Genomic DNA, 20,165 nt, shown 5'->3' on the forward strand with positions numbered 1-20,165 from the left:
TAGGTTTGGGTTTTTTTCCAATAGCCCATATATAACTAAATGCAGCTATCCATCACTCGCTCTTAGCTATCTCATCTACCAAAAAGTTCTCCTAAAATCTAACCTTTGGGGTCAAGAGAGATTATTTTTCCAGTGGGAGAATTAAGAAAGCAGTTGAAGTTTCCATACAAGAAGCTGTTTAAAACATCTTCCCAGCTTTTCCCATTTTAGGCCCTGATCTAGTAGCAGGGTCCTTACAATACCACAACTCAGGTAAGAGACCTCCTGTACAGATCTCACTGCGAGGTCAGGGCTTTACGCAGTACAAGTCCCCTCCTACAGACCTTGATCAGGCAAAACCTCCAACGAAGCCAAGGAGAGTTCTGCCAGAATAAAAGCCTGCAGTAGCATTTCCTACTGGCCCAATCCAACTTCCACTGAAATCTTTATTGACTTCAACAGGAATTGGACTGGGTCTTATTTGCACAAACAATGCATTAAGAATCATTTGGAGATGCAGCATTTTCACGTAGCCCTCAGATACTGATGAGGAACAGATGTTGGGTCAGGCAGGCTGGGGAGTTTGTCCACAACACTTCTACTGACACATGGCAAAAACATCATGTTCAAGTTTTAGTAAAATCTAGACGCCCATGAGCATCCTTTATTGCAAATCAGTTAACCAAAAAATACATCATTTTTGCAAACTACAACTTTGCAGGTAGATAACTTTATTACAGAAGATTTTTTCGTAAACTACATTCTAGTTTATAAAACAGGAAGACAACACCACATGATGTTTAAATCACTTGTATTAGGGATGTCACAATATCGATGCTCCGTAAGTGTTTACTAAGAGATGAGCACACAAGGGACTGCAGAAAGCCTTGTGCTTTTGAGAAATTGAAATCATATTTGGTTTCTAACTAAAAGGGATCAGGAACCTCTCCCTTTTCTTAGGTTTCCTTGATTGACTGCATTGTAGGTGAGTGACTGTCCTGTGGGTATGCATAGTGTTCGCTTTCCTTTTGCAGTCAATGAGTGAGCAATATTCTGACACCTCTAATAACCATGATGTACTTAAGACTTGTTCATTTAGATTTTTGAAACAAAATCCACCTTTTAAAAAAAACCTTATTTACAAACCTTAAATCTGCCACAGGCTTATACTATATTTTACATGGTTGTTTTCCCCCCACCTCCACAAAAGAGTGTGCACCAATATAAACCCGATGCGTCACTCCAAACTAGTGAGAATAAAATGTCAACATTTAAAAACATGGGCTTAGCAGCCCAGTTTCTGTCTGTGTCTCCTAATTTCTGCACTCATGGTAGAATAGGTCAGGGCTACATCCAAACCTGACATGTTAAGTTGCAAACCCAAAAGTTTAACATTTCAAAAAGAGCTTGGATGTTAGGGATTGATAGTAGACTGTGGTTGGGCATTGTAATGCTCTGTTAACTTTCATTCAAGTTGGTTTACAGTAATTGACAAATGCCTCCTTTACAGTAGGACAGGCCACCCTTAAAAGAAGGATGTGGTTCTAAAATCCTAGCATTTTTATTGTTTAAATTGTTATTCAGTCAATTGCAGAAAAACCCCAAGAAACTCTTCGGCATTGATTCCATAGCTATGGGTTTTCAACAGATTTGGCAAATGTTGTTTCTCTAGGCAGCAACGTTATGTAGATTATTTTTTTTTTTTTAGCTTAGAACCTATCACAGGTCTGTAATCCTGATTTTTTTTATATAGACAGCATTTAAATATATATAAAAAAAGAAAGAACAAGAATTTCTATGTATTAAGATAAATGTACAACTATATAATACTGAAATTTTAAACAAAGATTCATGACTAGTACCATAAAATGTCCTCTCAGATAACACCCAAGAAAACATTTTAAAGTACATTTCAAAAATCGATTCATGCTTAATTTATAATTTTTTCAAGGGGTGACATTTGTAGCTAATTCTCCCCCCCTTCCCCTCCCACTTTTTCTGGGTTTGAAAGCAAAAAAAAAAAAAAAAAAAAAAAATCAATAAATAAATTGCATTTCAGAATCACGAATCTTTGCTTACAACTTTACAAAAACAACCCCCACCCCCCATCAAGTCAACATATTAAAAAACACCCCAAAAACAAAAAAGGATTTTCTATAAAAGATCTACTAGGTTTTAATTCCTTGGCGCACAACTGAAGTGTCTCATTTTGAGTTCTTAACAATAGAACATATAAATAAAAAGGCAGTGTTTTCATGTAAAATAAAAAGTACATAAATAAATACTAAAAAAAGATTAAACATTGTGTTCTTAATTTGTATAAAAAACATATAAAAAGGGATCCTTCAGTCCAAACAACCAGTGTCCTTAGAAGAAGTTTTTAAAAGATGATCCTAAGTCCCACTGTGTCAATGTCTCTGAAACACCTTCTTTACTTGAAGGCTTCTGGGATGTGTCCTATCTGTGACTGCATACTCGTGGGAGGGCTGGAGATCCCCTCTGACCAATCAGATATGTTGGAATGAGGTGACGAACTTGACCATTGGTCCGGTGACTCCGGGGAAGGTGTTAAGAAAGGGTGGTCTGGCACCTGAAGCTGGTGATTGGGTGTATTGTCCAAGGGGGAGGAGTAACTGTGTTGAGAGGGTGGAGTTAAAAACTGTGTGGTGGTCATGGGTTGTGTGAGGGAGGAGGGTAGAGACGTTGATAGGATCTGGGTCTCTTGAGGCAAAATAGTGTGCACGGTCATGGTAGTGCTGCTCACCTGCTGCATGTCTGACTGGTTTAGCTCGTTACTGAGGAAGTTTTGGCTAATGTGGGCATTGGGGTTTGAGCTGGCATTGTGATGTTGCTGCTGTTGCAGATTTTGCTGTTGCAGCTGCTGCTGTAAATTCTGCTGCTGTTGGATCTGTTGCAACTGCGGGGCCTGCATCAGATGTGGCTGGGAGGCCAGCCTTGTATTAGGCATGGGCTGGTAGCTCATCATCTGTGACAAAGTAGTGGTGGGCATGCCATTGTGCAGGGAGGTCATCATGCCATGTTGAAGGGCTTGGGTTTGCTGGTGAGCCCCGGGCTGGATGTTGCTTCTCATTGGATTATACTGGTTCTGGACCATCCCATTTTGCAGCCTTGTTAGCCAGTCGCACTGCCCGTTCAGACTGGCAGCCCCGCCTACAGTGAAATTCATCGGTGCACTGCTCATGACTGTGCTGGGGCTGGATACAGGAAGGTGAGAGAGACGCGGGGGCACTGAATCGAAGGCCATCCTGCTGGAGTTGCCCATTGCCATATCCTGCTTTCCCGCCATGTTAAGATGGTTGATACTCATGTGGGCATCAGGCATGCCTGGCAGGTGATTCAGAGGCATGGAAGGGGACTGCTGAAATGGAGATGTCATCAGTGGAGGAGAAGCAACATCCGACAGGTACCCATGGGGCGACTCCAGGGAGTCGACTGGTGACAGCACACTAGAGCTATCTAGAAGGCAACCTTTCCCATCCTGCGATTTTTTCCTCCTGGCTTTGATGTCTTTGGAATCTTTGCTATTGCAGCTCAGGCCCTTGGTACTTGGCTTCCTAGCTTTCTTCCCTTGGACGTTGGGTTTCAGGTTGCCGATATAACTGTTGGGAGAGCAGAGCGGAGGAGACAGGGTGGGCGCCCCCAGCGGGCCATTATGCAGTGGAGGGCTCCGTACCAGGTTATACTCGTCCAGCAGCCGCACAATGTCATGGTGCATGCGTTCCTGCGCAATGTCCCGGGGGAGCCGGTCCATGTGATCGGTTATGTCACGGTTCGCAAAGTGATCCAGGAGGACTTTGGCAGTTTCGTAGCTCCCTTCTCTGGCTGCAAGAAACAATGGTGTCTCCTCCTAGAAACACAGTGGAGACAGTTTGTTTTAAAACCCCAACGCTAACAGGTTTCCCTGGCCGGCCCAATCCTGGTTTGATTTTAGATTTGAAGACATCGCTATTAATTAGGAATCTCGGCAGCTGCACAAATAATGGCAAGGTTCATAAGTTCCTGGAGTTCAACTTCATGCAATGGTAAGGGGCAGAGTCTCACTTCTGTGCATAGCTTCTCTCTCCCCTGGCACAAGTGCTCAGGAGAAAGGCTGCTGGGAGGCAGAGTGCGGACAATACTCATGGGAAAGTTGGGCTTGGACTAGTCACCGAACTGGGTTGAACCCTAGGCTGGGGGAGTTTTCTGTTACCCCTTTTTTTGGAGGCAAGACCTTGCTGAATGCCTCGGTGTTTGAATTCTGCGAGTGACCTCATCCATATCCAAGACTAAACCACTAACCACATGTGACCTTCACCTCAAAGGCACAATGAGGTGAGCAAACAAACACTTGTTATTTCCTCCTAATCCAACCGCGCACAGGTCACTAACACTGCATACGGGGCCAACCCTTGGGCTCCGTATTCAAGCCAACTCCCATCAACTTCAGTTGGAGTAAAAATCAGATGCAGACGCTCCCTGACTTACGCAAGCGTTCCGTTTTGGAAAGTCTTGCGTAAGTCGGAAACGTATACCCAACCATTATGCAAAAAAAAAAAACCCCAAACTATTTCTAGTTTACGGAACTTTTTCCGTAAGTGCAGATTTGCGTAGGTCAGGTTTGCATAACCCGGGGGGCATCTGTACAGAGCTCACCATCTGGCAGCCAGGGTTGAATTTTAGGCAAAGATGACCCTCGGATTGACTTGTACAAGGAAAATAATTGCCTTGCATCTGCTAGCCCTGTAGATCCCTACCTTGTTGTTCTGCATGTCTTTATTGGCACCGTTCTTCAGCAGCACCATGGCGGCTTCTACGTTATTCACAGCAGCTGCCCAGTGCAGTGCTGATTTGCCTAGGGAAGAAGAAGACGATATACCGCCCGCATTAGTCAGCAGTTAGAACAACAACAAATATTCCCTGCCCACAACACCTCAGACAGCGGTGCATGTTTTAGAAGACTGCCGTACCTAGGTCATCCACTGCATTGACATCCGCGTGGCAATTGATCAGATCCTCCAGCATGCCCTCCACGGCCAAGCGAGCTGCCAAGATCAGCGGCGTGGTCCCATCGTGCATGCGGGCATCCAAATCGGTCGCTCTGTTCCTAATCAGGATCTGCCCACAACGAGATGAACGCATGGAAATGTTAGGAGAAAGCCAGCGGATATTCCAGCGAGGTGTCCACATAACAAAAACTACCAGCCCTCTTGCTGGGAGCCGCTACAGAGAGATCAAGGTCTGGAAGGTGTTGTGAAGGCTCAATTCCCTCTCTCGTGCCTAGAGTTGGTCCCTGCAGGCCCGGGGTGGCTCATATAAGCGGGGCAGCATTGGGGAGGCTTGCACAGCCACCATGCTGTACCTGCTCTGCCACTAAAGAGGCGGCTTCAAGTCGCCAAGGCTTACATCATTGTACCTTTCCACAGCACTAAATGCTGGGGCAAATGCTAAAATTCGTACTCTTACTCTGTAGAGAAAGGACCGCAGTAGGAAAGGTTGCTAGCTAAGACTGATGTACCTGGAAGACTCCTTGAGCATCAGCTGAGACAGCTGCATGGAGGGGCGTCCTGCCCATGTTGTCCTGGATGTTTGCATCTGCACTGGCCTCCAGCAGGCGTTTGGCAGCATCGGAGCGAGAGTACCTGGCGGCCAGGTGGAGTGCCGTCTCGCCGGTTCGGTCTGTCTGGTTGTGCAGGCTGGCACCTTGGTAAATGAAATCCGAGATGACAGCGGGAGCGTCCTCCTCCTCTTCGCTGTTGCCAGTCTCCAGCCCTCCTCCACTGCATGAAGCGATCATGAGCGGGGTGAATCCGTCTGGAAAACACAGAGCGACCCCATGAACAGAGAGGGACTCTTTGCCCTTCTGTGATAGGCGATTCCAGGGAGACGTTCTGACTTGCCGGGGCTACTTGTTCTCCTGGCACATCGAGCTCTGGTTCCTATCTGCTTCCTAACATCCGAAACTAACCCTCTTCCTCAGATTTAGGTCTGAATTTATTCCTCATTCAGTAGCTTCGCTTCTCACCACTCACTGGCTTCCCTATTTTGTCTGCGGTTTTGGATTCAACTCTCCAAAGCACTTCAGGGCACGGTTTACATGGAAGACACTATGCAGAATACAGCTGCACTGTACTGAAGTTTAAAAGCTTTTCTTATTTGACTGTGGAACAGTCTCCCAAGGGAAGTGGATGAAGCTCTGATGCTTGGGATAGTTAAAACCTGACTAGACAAGAAAACACTTGTAAACATCCTATAGGGATCAATCCTGCACTGGCAGGCAGATGAACGGCATGATTGAATGGGTATTTTCCCCCAACTCTCACCTCTTTGATTCTCTCACTTCCCTCTCTGTGGTTAAATAAGGAGAGATTTATGGAAAACAAAATGCCACAAAGGCAAATCTCCTTAAATCATATGAAACAGTAGCAATGCAACATGGAAGGACTTCTAGGTGGGGCATTTCTGGGTTAGGTCACATGAAGACTGATGTGTAAATGGCAGTACAGCAATAGGCACATTAGAAATGGGACTAGATAGATATTCGTGCACTGCTCAATTGTAGAAAGAGAATGAGGTTTGTAGATTAAATTATGCAAGCATCAGAGCAAGGAATCTCCCTTACCAGGCCCTCGAACGTTGACATCCATACAATCTGCATCAATTTCACCTTGCGGTGGGGTGGGTGCCATGGAAGAGATGCGCAGGTCGGCTGCATCTAGGTGCTGTTGAGTCCACTGCCTGTGATCTGTCTGGTCGTCCACGTCTGGCAGCATCGCCTGCTCCTCAAACTGAGAAAGGAGAAAGGAAGCTGAAAGTCAGATCTCAAGGAAAAGGCAAGAGACGCTATAAAAAAAACGGGTTGAAATGAAAAGCTGAGTGAGACTCGAAGCTACATTTCCATCACACGCAGGTTGAAAAGGAGCCTTCAGAAGTTGTGGTCTGGAGCCCTAAGAGCAAACCCTTGTGTTATGTCTCATAGCACTGTTCACCTTCCTAATGAAACAGCGCAAGGTTACTGTTCGCTTACCCTGAACTTCTTAGTGTCCAAGGTTTCTTCATCACCCCATTCATTCTGGTTGTCATCCATCAAGGTGCCATCAGAAGCATTTTTCAGGGGTCTTTAAAAAAAACAGAAAAACTCAAGTAATTAGTTCTTCTGCAAAAACAGAGAGGCAATGGATCACATGCTTTCCATGCACAAAACTAAATGAAGAAATTCATGGTAATTTACAAAATATTAAAATCCCCACAAAGCTAGGGTATCGTTCTCCCCTCGCAAAACCCTGAGAACTCTATAACCTTTTCCCTGCTGGAGCGTATCAAGCACGAAAGGAGAGAGCTCGAACGGTTCCGTTAGAGTAGCCCTGCCGTTAGTAGCTGCACGCCACAGCATTTAACAGGTTAACAGTAAGATTACTCACTTCAGTCCAACGGAATCCTCCCCAAGTGGTTCTCGTCGCTTCTTCTTGCTTGACTCTGTCACTTTGAAGCCTTCTGGGAACCAGAGCTGCCCATGCTCCCTGCGCCGCTTTCGAGATACCACTACTCCCACTCCAATGAAAGCAAGCAAGACAAGTGCAGCCACCACCACATACATAGGATACAGCTGGGAGTTCCTCTGGGGCTCAGCTGTTTCACCTAAAAAAGAGTGGGGCGCATGGAGAAAGTGAGACATTAAGCTGCATATCAAACTGGTGATGGAGCACAAATGAAGCGAAATTAGTTAATAGAGGTACCTATGGCTGATCTAAATCATCCCCCAAAATAAGGTCATTTTATACGCTATTAATCAGAATTGCAAACTATTGGCAAATTCTCCTCTGCACAAGCCCGCTGCATCAGGAGACAGCTTTACTTTTTTCTCCTTTAAGGAAAAGGATTAGCAAACTTCAAATCACTGCGCTCTCATTGAGCTGTTAAGACAAAAGGATTCAGGGGGATTTCGAAGATACAAACTCCAGCTCCTCACATGTCACTCATTGATTGGAGTTGGGTTTTTTTTCCCCTTTTTTAGCGGTAATGATTTTGAAATAAACCCGAACTAAGCAAAATAAAAAAAAATACAGAATTAGTTTATTAATTTAGATTTAAAAAACACAAAAAGATTCAAGGTTATTAAAGCCGAACTGTCTCTGGATACAGCATTCTGAGCTCGGCTGGCTGATAATTGGATCACGGATGTGGGCTGGAAAGTTTCAGTCACCTCCAGTCTCAATCCCTCCAGCAGCTGCCAGCTAAACTTACTTTTAACGGCTTCTATTTTGTAGGGGATGTTCAGGTTACCAAGTGAGGCCAAGGCACCCAGGAAAGCCGCCACGTCAGTTGCGCTCTGAAAGCATTGCGAGGAGGATTGGATGCACTGGCGGTTGTCGATTTCCAAGTATACGATGGATCTGTATGGAAGAAGAGCAAATGGAAATAGAGAGCAATGATCAGACTGAAGGAGAGTCAAGACCTATGTCTGTTCTCCCCATAACCCCACATCAGGGTGGATTAAGATGGTGGAAACAGACTTGTTTACTCATGCATGGGCCAAACCTGCAGACCTAAGTTAGACACAGCTCTCGCTAATGTCAATTGGAGTTCTACCTGTGTGAGGACTGTAGGATTTAGCTCCAAGTCTATTTGTCAGCTGTTCAGTAACACAGGAATGTCTTTCCTTAGCAACGACAGAAGTCACACAAACACGATAGGGTAATAAATAACAATACTACTTGGGGCCTGAATCTCTTCTCACACCAGTTTTACCCCATCGTATTCTCCGCTGATTTTAGTGGAGGGACTCCTGACTTCCACTGCTCTGAGCAGGAGGAGAATCGGGCCCTTTGTAGCTATACAGCACTTTTCAGCAAGTGTCTCAAAGCACCTTACAACTTTGCAGTAACTGAGACTCATAACAGACCTCTACAGTCAGGAAACCGAGGCTTAACTAAGTGACTTCCTAAAATAACGAGAGCCAATCTAGTTCTGACTGCCAGTCCCACCCCCCGCAGAGTGACTCCTAGCCAACACATGGGACTCCATTAGCCATGTCAGTTGTAGCATTATTTAAAAAAATAAATTCCAAACCAGAAACCTGTCAGCATTGACACCCCCTTCCCAACTTCTTTTGCATAAGAAATTCGGTTCCACTTCATATTTAAAACCAACATCTAGGTAAAATTCTCCGTCCTGCTGCATTTTCCTTAGAGCGGATTATTAATATTAATAGGGCACAATAACTGCTGTCCAATGAAAGCCTTTTCTCTGCCCCCTCACCCTCTGATATCCATCTGATCCAGCTCTCTCCGCTGCCTTTCACCGACACGCGACGAGAGGGACGTCTTTATTGTGTTGAAGACGGCGCTGGGCATGTCCGACCAGTTCTCCGTCGACCTCTTGATGTGGTGCTTTTTCAGCTCCTCTTCATTGCCATAGTATGGGAAGATCATGTACTCTCCCTTGGGGTTCTTCTTGAAGACCACATTGGTGTGAAGGACGCGGCTGAGCTCCCGGAGGAAGTTGAAGGAGTTGTTCTTCAGGTTCTCTGGGGTTATCAGGACCACCACTACCAAAGTGCCATCTGCAAGTTTCTCAGGCATGTTGTTGGCACAGTCCAGACCATCCCATTCACACTCAGCGTTGTTACACCCCTGGTCGCAGTGACCGTCTGAAAAGTGATCTTTACAGTATTGGTCATACAGAGGACTAGGGAGAAGGAAAAGAAAGGGAAAAGGATTAATTACACCAACAGCCACTCTTATTATCCATCTACTAAGATAGCAGTAGGAGTTTCAAGGATTTCTGTCCTGTAACAACAGCACTGCTCACCCTGACATCCTAAATTGCCTTATAATGAGGGGACTCACTTTATGCAACACTGAAAAGCAACCACTTCTGAGGTGAAACATAGCAGCTATTAAACTGTAGGTAGCAATTTAGGGTGGGATGTGAAGACAGTGACTTTGACCCAGGGAAGTTGAGAGAGGCAGAATACAATTACTCAAAAGAGTTTGTCCAGGAACCTGAGATCAAATCCATACTATTGCAAACGAATGCTCAGTAAATGCCAGCAAGTATTTGGGGGCTTTCTGAAAGTTTGTGCCATTGGCAGCACACCAGAAGGATGGCTTCAGTATTGGCCCACATGCTCAGGATCCAACTGATCGCCATATTTGGGGTCGGGAGGGAATTTCCCCCCAGGTCAGATTGGCAGAGACCCTGGAGGGTTTTCGCCTTCCTCTGCAGCATGGGGCACGGGTCACTTGCAGGTTTAAACTAGTGTAAATGGTGGATTCTCTGTAACTTGAAGTCTTTAAATCTTGATTAGAGGACTTCAGTAACTCAGCCAGAGATTAGGGGTCCATTACTGGAGTGGGTGGGTGAGGTTCTGTGGCCTGCAATGGGCAGGAGGTCAGACTAGATGATCATGATGGTCCCTTCTGACTTTAAAGTCTACGAGTCCCACCCATGGTAACATGAGGACCACTTCCTATAGAATCCTGGTGGTTTCTTGCTGATCTCCCACGAAGCACTAACAGTGCCAAACTCAACAAGGCACTGCTATCTCTAGAGTAGAATTCACCAACGTGGTGAATTTCTATGCAGGATGCTCCATCAGCAGAGATGCCCGAAAAGGAGCCAACAGGGGTGTTACATAAGGTGGCGATCGAGTCAAAGAAGGGCCAAACCCAGGAAGTTGTGAGCACCTACAACTTCCAGTGAAGTCAGTGGATGTTGAGGTTGCTCAGGATTTGACCCCACCAGATATGAAATAGCATCTGGAGAAGCAAAACGAGCAGCAGAAGTTCCTCCGATAATCAGCAGAAAGACCCTGGCTTTGAAGGGACAGGGATGGGGAGGAGGTTGCTTACTTGCATTGCCCTTCCACCTTCTGGCAGTCAAAGCCGTCGTACAGACACCCGGAGTTGTTGCACTGCTTGTCGCACCGTTCGTTGTTGAAATACTTCCAGCACTCCAGCGACTGGGAGCAGTTCTTCCAGGGGTCGTTGAAGTTGAGGGAACAGTCCCCTCCGTCCCAGCCGCAGGAATGGTTGTTGCACTTCGCATCGCAGATCTTGTTGCCAGCGAAACCCGCGCAATCGGGTATCTCACATTTCTCCTCAATTGTGTGTGGGGGGATGTCCCAGCCGATGCCTCCCGGGAAATCGAAATCCAGGATGTGGCAGTATAAGCCATTGAAATTTGCAGGGCATTTGCACCGGAAATATGGGGGAGCATCACTGAAGTATTCACAGGTGCCCCCGTTGTAACATTGGTTTGAATGGCAAGGGCTGCTGATGGGGTACTGGCAGTCTGGCCCCGTGAAGGCAGGATCACATATGCACCTGGAGCTCATGTGGCTGGAGATGCAGGTGCCGCCGTTCAGGCAGCGCAGGTTCCCACAGGTGCGCGAGTCGTTTTCACAAGTGGCGCCGTCAAAATCCTGGGGAGACAAGAGCCAGGGAGGCAGAGTTAGTGTCTCTGATGTTGCCGCCATCAGCCTTGTGAAGCGTGGATCAGGAGGAACCAACTGATAGGGAGATAGTGAAAGCTGAAGAGCAGTGACCTAGCACGCTGGTTTGGTGTCCAGTTCTGTGTTAGACACTGAATTCTCTCATCATCGTTATTGCCAGCCTGGCCGCAGCTCTGGAACAATAACTGTAACGTTCTTTAGTAAATTACAGCCTAAGGGAGTTAGGTGCTTAAATCCCATTGAAAGTAATTGGGAATCAGGCATCTATGATCAAAAATAATAAATCAAAGTACAGCCTTAACATTTACCTTGAAATTAAACATGGGGAAAAAATCTATACGCTCCTCTACCATGCGATCATCCACCTCCAACCAAAGCAGGTCTCTTCCCCATAGGATATTTGCTAGCGCTCCATCCAGTCCAGCTTTAAATGGCCTATATAACAGAGCTTCCACCATCTCCAGTGTGAGCCTCTTCTACAGTCCTAGCAGATCACCCTGCTAGGCACTGTTCTCTTGATACTCAGCCAAAACCTCTTTCTGCTTGACATCCCCCTCTGGCTCCTGGGTAGGGTAATAGATGGCATTCTCCCGCTTTGGGTCACCTGCCCCAATTCCTCTCTCTCTGCCATGGTCATGGCCTGCACACGCTCACACCTGGCTACCACAGTCCCTTTGCTTTAATCACTCCCGGCAGCCCCCTAACCATATGGGGCCAGATTGTGAGCAGTTACTGTCCCATGAGGACTCCCATTAACTGCAGTGGGATTTGTGAATAAGGGGCTCACAACCTGGCCCCTTTGGTCTGAGCTCCCTCCAGTGTACTTGTTTGGAGGTCCACATGATGTACTAGGACTCAGATTTTCAGGCTGCATGGGACTATTAGATCCCCTAGCTTGCCCTCCTATGAGCATGGAGCATAACTGTTGCGTGAAACCTGGAAGGAGTTAGATACGTACAGGAGGGCATTTACAGATGAAGCCCCAGCCAGTGTTGCTAGCAACTGCACACGTTCCGCCGTTCCTGCAGGGTTTACCCTTACAGCCATCCACCACGGTATCACAGCGACGGCCTGTGGGGGGAAGGAGGTACCCGTGAGTGTGACGTGTTACCAGCAGCCTTGGGGTCCTTCCTGGGCTGGCTGGGAAAGGCTCACTCACCTGCATACCCCTGCCTGCACTCGCACTTGTAATCGTTGACGCGCTGCACGCAGTTCTGGGTCCCCCGCGCATCACACGGGTTGGAGAGGCACTCGTTGACGTCCCCCTCGCAGCGCTCCCCCACGAAGCCAGGTGGGCAGTTGCAGCTGTAGCCGCCCACCCGGTCTATGCATCTGCCGTTGTTAAAGCACTTGGGCCCCAGAGTGACAGGATCAAAGAAGGGGCTGCAGTCGTCAACGTTGATTTCACAGTGCACCCCTGGGGACAGATGGGGTGGGAGGAACAGCCCATGTTCAGTCTGATTTATTTTTCGTTTTACCCTAGCGCCCCTGGGCTCTGGTCATGGACCAGGACTCCATTGTGCTGGGCGCTGCACAAACCCAGAACCAAAAGATATGGGGCTTACAAACTAAGTATAGGACAAGAGACGGAGACAGACAGATTGATGGGGGAGTGCAAGGAAACCATGAGTCAGTACTGGTCAGCATGGCAGGCACTGGTAACAGGGCAGTCAGACAGCATCTCCCCCTGCAGCGTGAGTAGCTGCTTGCCAACCTCCCCTCCAGCCATTTCAGTGGGAGTTGAGGGCACCCAGTCTCTGGCAGGAGGGGACCAGCAGCGTTACAAGACCACTTGAGCTCCTTGATGGCTGGGCTAACAAGCTACTGTAATCCAATATCCTGCAGCTGCTTCCGCCCTTAAGACCAGCATGCGTACATAGGAGCAGGGCCGGCTTTAGGCCAATTCCACCAATTCCCCCGAATCGGGCCCCGCGCCTAAGAGGGGCCACCGGGGTGGGGGCAAGTGGCCGAGAATCCCTTCCCTGGCTAGAGGCTCCTTTTTAATTTTTACTCACCCGGCAGCGCTCCGGGTCTTCGGCGGCACTTCAGCGGCGGGTCCTTCACTCGCTCTGGGTCTTCGGCAGCAGATCCTTCAGTGCCACCAAAGACCCAGAGCGAGTGAAGGACAAACCGCCGAAGACTACGAGTGCCGCCCGGTGAGAACAAGCCCCACATGTTTTTTTACGTGTTTTTTTTTATTTTCAGTCATCCCTGCCGGGGCCCCGTCAAAACTGTTCGAATCGGGCCCCGCACTTCCTAAAGCCGGCTCTGCATAGGAGCTAATGAGCGCATATCAAGGATATCTGCACTCAGAAAAGTATTCCCCATTAATTTACCTTGAGTCCCTCTGGGGCAAGAGCATTTGTAGGTATTGATGAGATCGATGCAGGTTCCTCCATTCTGGCACGGGTGAGACAGGCACTCATTGATCTCCTCTGAGCAGTTAACTCCGTGATAGCCAGCAACACACTGCAAGGGAGGAATAAGGGGAACCATTAGTTACATTCACTCTGATAATGAACCTGTTCAGTTCTAATCTCAGGTTCCTATACTGTTCCCATCACTGAGGTATCTGAGTGCCTGATCTCTTCCTTCAGCGGTCATGTGGGGGCTATTCTAGCCCTGATTAAAGGCCAGGATGTCCAAAGCATGGGCTAAACACTGCTTTCCCTCTCTCCCCAGCAATACCCGGGCCTCAGTATTGCAGATTGCAGCTGCAATCTACTCCATTTTATGCAAACCGGGGGCAGCCCAGAGGGAACTAGTCAGTTGCCAATGAGGCAGTATGGTCTGGCAGAAGTTTGGACAACTTTGTTTACAGAAGAGAGAGAGAGAGAGAAAATAATGAGCACTTACAAAGCTCCTGCCATCTATGGATCTCAAAGCACGCTACCAACACAAATGGGTTATGCACAGGCAATGCTGTTAATCCCACTTTACAGACGGAGAAGAGTGAGGCACAGAGAAGCGAAGTGTCTTGTCCGAAGTTGCAGAGTCAGGAGTAGAACCCGAGCATCCCATCTCCCAGCTCTTTGCTCTAACTGCTAAGCCCCACGTGCTCCCCCAGAGTGCTGGCAGCCAGCCAGCGTACCTCACAGGAGTAGCCTCCCAGGTAGTCTGTGCATGTAGCTCCATTCTGGCAGGGGTTCGGGGAGCACTCGTCCACCTGCTCCTCGCAGTAGCTGCCGGTGTAGCCAGCCTGGCAGCGGCAGAAGTGCGTGTTGCCTGTATCCACGCAGAGGCCGGAGTTCCTGCACAGGTGCACCATGTCGACGCCTGGGAGAGCACAAGGCCGGGAGCACACAGTGAAGCACACGCAAGGCCAGCGATGCATGGGCATGTTTGTGCAAAATGGGCCTGTACAGGGGAGGCTGCTCTTTGAGAAAAGCACCCCCATAGGGCACTATTAGAAGTGCCAGGTCTTGGCCCTCGCTCTGGCTTCTTTGTGTCACTCCGGTGATCTCTGGCCAGGACAGCAGCCACTGGGAGCTGTTCCGAGTCGTAAATCACAGCAGCCCTGAGGTTGCTTTAACTTGTGCCAGAGGCTGAACTAGCCCCCAGCAGTGCTAGGAGTCAGGGTGTACAGCCACCTTTCTCCCCATTTCCCAGGCCCTGTGCCAAATAGAGTTTGGCCATTCCTTGGAAATCTGACCCTAAACCTCCATGAATTGACAGGCCCCGGGGCGCTATTGCCCAGAAGACAGCAGCAAGGGCAGAAGTTACCTTGCTGCTTTGCAGCCACATCACAGGATACGCTGGGGACATCACAATACAGGCCCGTCCACCCGCTGTTGCACTCGCAGCGGTACAGGTTGTTGGTCTGCCAGCACTTGCCTCCGTTTTTGCAGGGAGAGGAGTCGCACCAGCGCACCAGATTCTGGGGAGAGGAGAAGGAAGTTCATACTGTGCTTGAGAACGGAAAGGATTGTGCAGGACATAGCAAGTAGGGGAGAAAGGTGACCTCTGGATCTGGGCTGCTGAGCTGCAGCGAACCTAGGGCAGATCCTCCATTGGTGTAAACTGGCAATCCTTCCAGGATGCTACATGAGGATCCGGGCTCATGTGATTGATGGGCTGACTGTTCTTTACCTGACAGTTGAGGCCGGTGTAGCCCTGCGGACAGGTGCACTTGTAGGTCCCGTAGCTGTCCTGGCAGGTGCCCCCATTCAAGCATGGCTTGGAGTCGCATTCGTTGATGTCATGCTCGCAGTAGCTGCCCGTGAAGCCAGGTGGGCACACGCAGGTGAAGGTGTTGATGCCGTCGACGCAGGTTCCCCCATTAAAACAGGAGCTGGAAGGAAAACAAACATTGCTTCCCAGTAAACAATAGTGACTATTGTAATGGCATTCTCCATTCATGGATCTCAAAGCCCTTGTACAAACATTAACTGATTCAGTCTCAAAACCCCTCTGGGAAGGAGATAAGTGCACAGATGGGGAAACTGAAGCTCAGAAAGCTTATGTGTCTTGCCCAAGGTCAGACTTTAGTGTAGTGGCAGAGCTAGAAACAGAACCCAGGAGTCCAGACTGTTAGTCCTCTGGTTCAACCACTAAATGGCAGAGCCCATGGCTTGTACCTCTCACAAGCTAGCACCTAACGTAAGGAGAGTTCATGGGGTTTTTAAAAATCTATGGTCTTGCAATGTAAATCCACTATTTTAATGACTGAAGCAAACACCACATGGTTTGGGCCCAAACTTCATTTCCCAGCTTTGTGTAAGGTAGCTACATAGCCCTATTCACGGTTCTATCTGAGCCAGTCACATCCTTGAACGTAGTAACCCTCCCAGCCCTACTGGGAGGCAGGGATATACTAGCATCCCCACTGTACTGCTGAAACCCAGAGACACTAAGCAACTTGCCCAAGGGATTGAATGCGGGTCTCCAGAGTCCCAGTCCAGTGCCTTAACACAACTCCAGCAGAAGCATGTGGGCGTTTTGGCTGGGAGAGGGCTGCATATCGTAAAGCCCTCAGACACCAGCTCATTGGCTTCAGTGGCGGCACAGCAAGGACCTCAGGGTCTGACCTATGGGGCCTGATCCAGCTCCACAGAAATCAACGAGGGCTTTTTTTTTGAAGCCAATAGGAGCTGAACTAATTCCTTCCTTCACCCTTTGGCAAGATTAGTTGCCAGACCAGGCTCCTCAAGCAACTCCAGAGCAGAGATGAGATTCCCCGGGGGAGACAGGATATGGACCTTCCCCAACATAGCATCCTCACAAGGCCCCCCCCCAATGCCACTGGCCAATGGAGTGAGCCCCTTGGGGCTGCTGGGATACTGGGCATTACAGCAACTCCCGGGCGCACCGTCGCCCCCTGGCAGCAGCCAGGGGTTCAGCATCCCACACAGCGCCCGCCCTGGCCGGTTACCTTTCTGTGCAGTCAGGTGTGTTGTTCTCACAGTGGATCCCGCTGAAGCCAGAGGGGCAGGTGCACGTGTAGCTGTTGACACAATCCGTGCAGTTGGCCCCATTCTTGCAGGGGTTGCTGGCGCACTCGTTGATGTCCTCCTCGCACTTGGGCCCCCGGAAGCCTGCCAGGCAGTCGCAGAAGAAGGCGTCGATGCTGTCAGAGCAGGAGCCGCCGTTATGGCAGGGATCTGAAAGAAGAGGCAGTCACGTGGCAATAAGATACAGCAGTTCACAGCCCCAAACACAGCAGTGAAGCCGGGCATTAGCCCCTAATGCCGCCACCTGCGAGCAGCCAGATCACGCTGAGAAAACGGGGCAGTTCAGCCATGAAAAGAACCCAGCCCAAATTGAAGCGATCTCCAGTTTGGGAGCTCAGCCGGCCGATTCGCTCACAGGGGCATCAAAGCAGCTGAGCAAGGCAGCCCTGGCCCGACCCTGGACAAGGCAGGAGCTGGCACTGAACGCACAAAGAGCCTGATTCTCCATTCCCTGCCCCTGGTGTTGGCATCTGCGCCAGGGCAGAGCAGGCGTGAAATGCTGCCATTTCTGATTCACACCCATTCTGCCCTGGTCTACACGATGACACTGGGTACAGGGCCAGTCCAAAAGTTCCGATTCTCTTTTGGACAACGGCGAGGGTACCTTTAAAAACACCACACAAGGTGCAACTGGTGGCATTAAAAGGGCAACATTGTTTCCCACCCTAAGCAAAGGGGAATCCCAGATGCCCCTGGGGGGGGGGGGGAAACTGTTGCAATTGCAGCCTCCATTTATTCACACCGCACAAAATGTCCCTGACTCCAGACCAGGAGGGTAAGCGATGCCAGGGCTGTGGATACCCTTAGGATTTTAGCACCAGCTCTTACTTGGCTTGCAGTCGTCGATGTCGGTGTCGCAGTTGTGGCCGGTGTAGCCCGCTTTGCAGTTGCAGCGGTAGGTCCCATCTGTGTTCTGGCACGTGGCGCCATTTCGACAGGGGCTTTTCACACATTCGTTGATGTCAATCTCACATGTTTGACCTGCAAGAGAAAGGGAGGGAAAGCTTTAGCATTTTAACATGCTGGTAGAAGTGCTGCAACCACGGTTTCCTCTAGCACCAGCTCCAGAACAGATCAGCGCTGCGCTGGGTAAGTATCACTGTTCCCATTGGGACGGAGGAGGCTGTAGCACACACACGGGGAGTGAGTTGACCACGGGGAGTAAGTCAGTTGCAGAGCCAGGAGTCTTGGTTCTCATATCCTTAATTTAACAACGAGGCCACGCTCCCACCTTTGTTCTGATATTCTCGGAACCACATGGGAAAGGGAAGGCACAAAACCAAAGGAGGGTTCAGCACAACCTGGCTGCCCAGAGAGAGGAGAGTGCTGAACTCGGAAGAGGACAGATCAGCGCACGCAGCAGAGATCCCCTCCATACCTTGCCAGCCGGAAGGGCACACGCAGGAGAAGCTCTCGTAGTCCTCCGACTCTCTGCACTCGCCACCATTCTTACATGGACCAGCCGCACACGGAGCTAGCACATCCTCGCACGTAGCCCCTGTGGGCAGAGAGAGAGACACACACGCGGCTGAAGCCTTGATGGCAGGCTGCTGTCCCGAGTCAACAAAAGGTGGCAGGGCCTGTGACATGCTCGCTGCATCCAGCCCGCTGCCCAAGAAGTCTTGGGCTAGTTCCAGGCCTTGACAAGACAAAGGAGCTCATGCTTCCTCCATAACCCTCCAGGGTCATTTCAGAATTCCCACAGATTTCATGGAAACCGACCCGCCTATGTAGAGCTGCACTCCCCACTCATGACCTGCCTCTTGGAGGCCTTCCAGAGGAGCTCCTTATTGGGAAGGACGGGGATGTCCCATCTGCTGGGGGGGCTTTGAATGGTTTTACAGTACTTGGTCCCGGTTCCCAGTCCAGAGAGAGCCTGGGTGCCCACCTTTCAGATTTTAAATATTAAAACTATGGAGACAATCCAAAACCGAGCTTTTATTTGAAAGGAAAGTGCAATTTTGGGGGGAGGGCTTTCAAACGCCCCTGAATGGTCGTTTTTCCTGTTTACACACCAGCCAAGAGCTAAATTCCCTCCAAAATGTTATCTTCCTTGTCAGCCGTTATCTTCTAAGTTGGCCTTTGCTAGTTTCCAGAGCCTTCCACTCTCCTCCTCCCCCCATTGGTTCCCATGGCTACTGGCGAAGACAGGAAACTAGTCATGGCTTCCTACAATTGTGCACATGTTGCCATTTTGTGCAAGAGGAAGCAGGAAACTGGCAAACAGGAATCAGGTCAGCAGAAATTCCTCCCCCTACGGAATCCACAGCATATTCTGCACCCCGACCTGCTGCATATTTTTCCAAAAGGAGGGTCAGTGGGTAAACAGGAGTTGTCCACAAAACAGACCCTGAAAGAGGGACAGGACTGAAAGCAGAGCAGCCACGACATGCTTTCATTAATAACCCAGCGCCGGATGAGGAGGAGAACGGGAGCCCAGAGCCCGCAAACCACATCTTCACTTCTGTATTCGTAAGAAAGGGGCAGGGACGAAGCACAAGTTCAAAATCCTGCCCTGCCGCTTCCGAAAGCTCCTTGGAGTTTCCTTTTCTAAGGTTTGGCTGTGCCAAAACACTGCCCGGGTCACCCCATCATGTCCTGTATGCGGTCCCAGCTCCTCAGCTCAGGAAAGTTGGCAACGCTCCAAGGAAGTCAGTGCTGCCTCTTTGACTTATGCCGGCTGAGGATACGGTTCATGGCGTGTGCGCCACAGGGAGGGAGGCTGGTATTTTATGAATTATGGGCTAAACCTTGCTCCCACTGAAGTCAATAGCAAAACTCTCCTGCGGAGGTACTGGGGCGGTGCTGCCTGAGAAGGGAGAGTGCTCTGCTGCTCAGTGACTCTCTTTTCAGGGCTGATCTCTCTTGAGGAAAGGCTGCAGGACCCGAAAGCCAGTGCAGCCGTTCTGCTGCAGTGTAACTTTCAGCACAGGCTGCCTTCTTACCTGTATATGGCAGGAGACAGTTGCATTTGTAGCCGGCTACATCATCTATGCAGGTTCCCTGATTCAGGCAAGGGTTGGAAGCACATTCATTGATATTGGTCTGGCAGTTGGGCCCTGAATTAGAAGAACCAAACACACGTCAGCAAAGTCGGTGTAAAGTATCAGAGGGGTAGCCGTGTTAGTCTGAATCTGTAAAAAGCAACAGGTGCCACAGGACCCTCTGTTGCTTTAAACTCGGTGTAGACCATGATGGAGGTTTCCTCTGGCGCAAGAGGAATGGTATGATGGGAAAGTAAGAGAGAAGAACAGGAGGACGGGATGAATGAGGCAATGATGCAT

General features: G+C 49.2%; 1 protein-coding gene across 1 annotated transcript in view; it reads right to left on the reverse strand.

The window, feature by feature from the left end:
• Window positions 1-872: 872 nt before the first annotated feature.
• Window positions 873-20,165, reverse strand: part of NOTCH1 (notch receptor 1) — an 83,436-nt gene continuing 64,143 nt past the window's right edge. Inside the window, exons 15-34 of the mRNA XM_054007445.1 lie at window positions 19,827-19,940; window positions 18,260-18,379; window positions 17,710-17,862; window positions 16,803-17,031; window positions 15,521-15,722; window positions 15,155-15,308; window positions 14,523-14,707; window positions 13,768-13,900; window positions 12,591-12,848; window positions 12,390-12,502; window positions 10,830-11,401; window positions 9,235-9,663; window positions 8,221-8,369; window positions 7,398-7,614; window positions 7,004-7,094; window positions 6,599-6,764; window positions 5,495-5,790; window positions 4,947-5,094; window positions 4,734-4,831; window positions 873-3,847 (exon numbers count right to left, since the gene is read on the reverse strand). Coding sequence (XP_053863420.1) covers window positions 2,411-3,847; window positions 4,734-4,831; window positions 4,947-5,094; window positions 5,495-5,790; window positions 6,599-6,764; window positions 7,004-7,094; window positions 7,398-7,614; window positions 8,221-8,369; window positions 9,235-9,663; window positions 10,830-11,401; window positions 12,390-12,502; window positions 12,591-12,848; window positions 13,768-13,900; window positions 14,523-14,707; window positions 15,155-15,308; window positions 15,521-15,722; window positions 16,803-17,031; window positions 17,710-17,862; window positions 18,260-18,379; window positions 19,827-19,940 — 5,264 coding nt within the window. The 3' untranslated portion in view covers window positions 873-2,410. The remainder of the gene's footprint in view (window positions 3,848-4,733; window positions 4,832-4,946; window positions 5,095-5,494; window positions 5,791-6,598; window positions 6,765-7,003; window positions 7,095-7,397; window positions 7,615-8,220; window positions 8,370-9,234; window positions 9,664-10,829; window positions 11,402-12,389; window positions 12,503-12,590; window positions 12,849-13,767; window positions 13,901-14,522; window positions 14,708-15,154; window positions 15,309-15,520; window positions 15,723-16,802; window positions 17,032-17,709; window positions 17,863-18,259; window positions 18,380-19,826; window positions 19,941-20,165) is intronic.

The sequence above is a fragment of the Malaclemys terrapin genome, chromosome 17 (assembly GCF_027887155.1).
Source record: "Malaclemys terrapin pileata isolate rMalTer1 chromosome 17, rMalTer1.hap1, whole genome shotgun sequence".
Lineage (NCBI taxonomy): Eukaryota > Metazoa > Chordata > Testudines > Emydidae > Malaclemys > Malaclemys terrapin.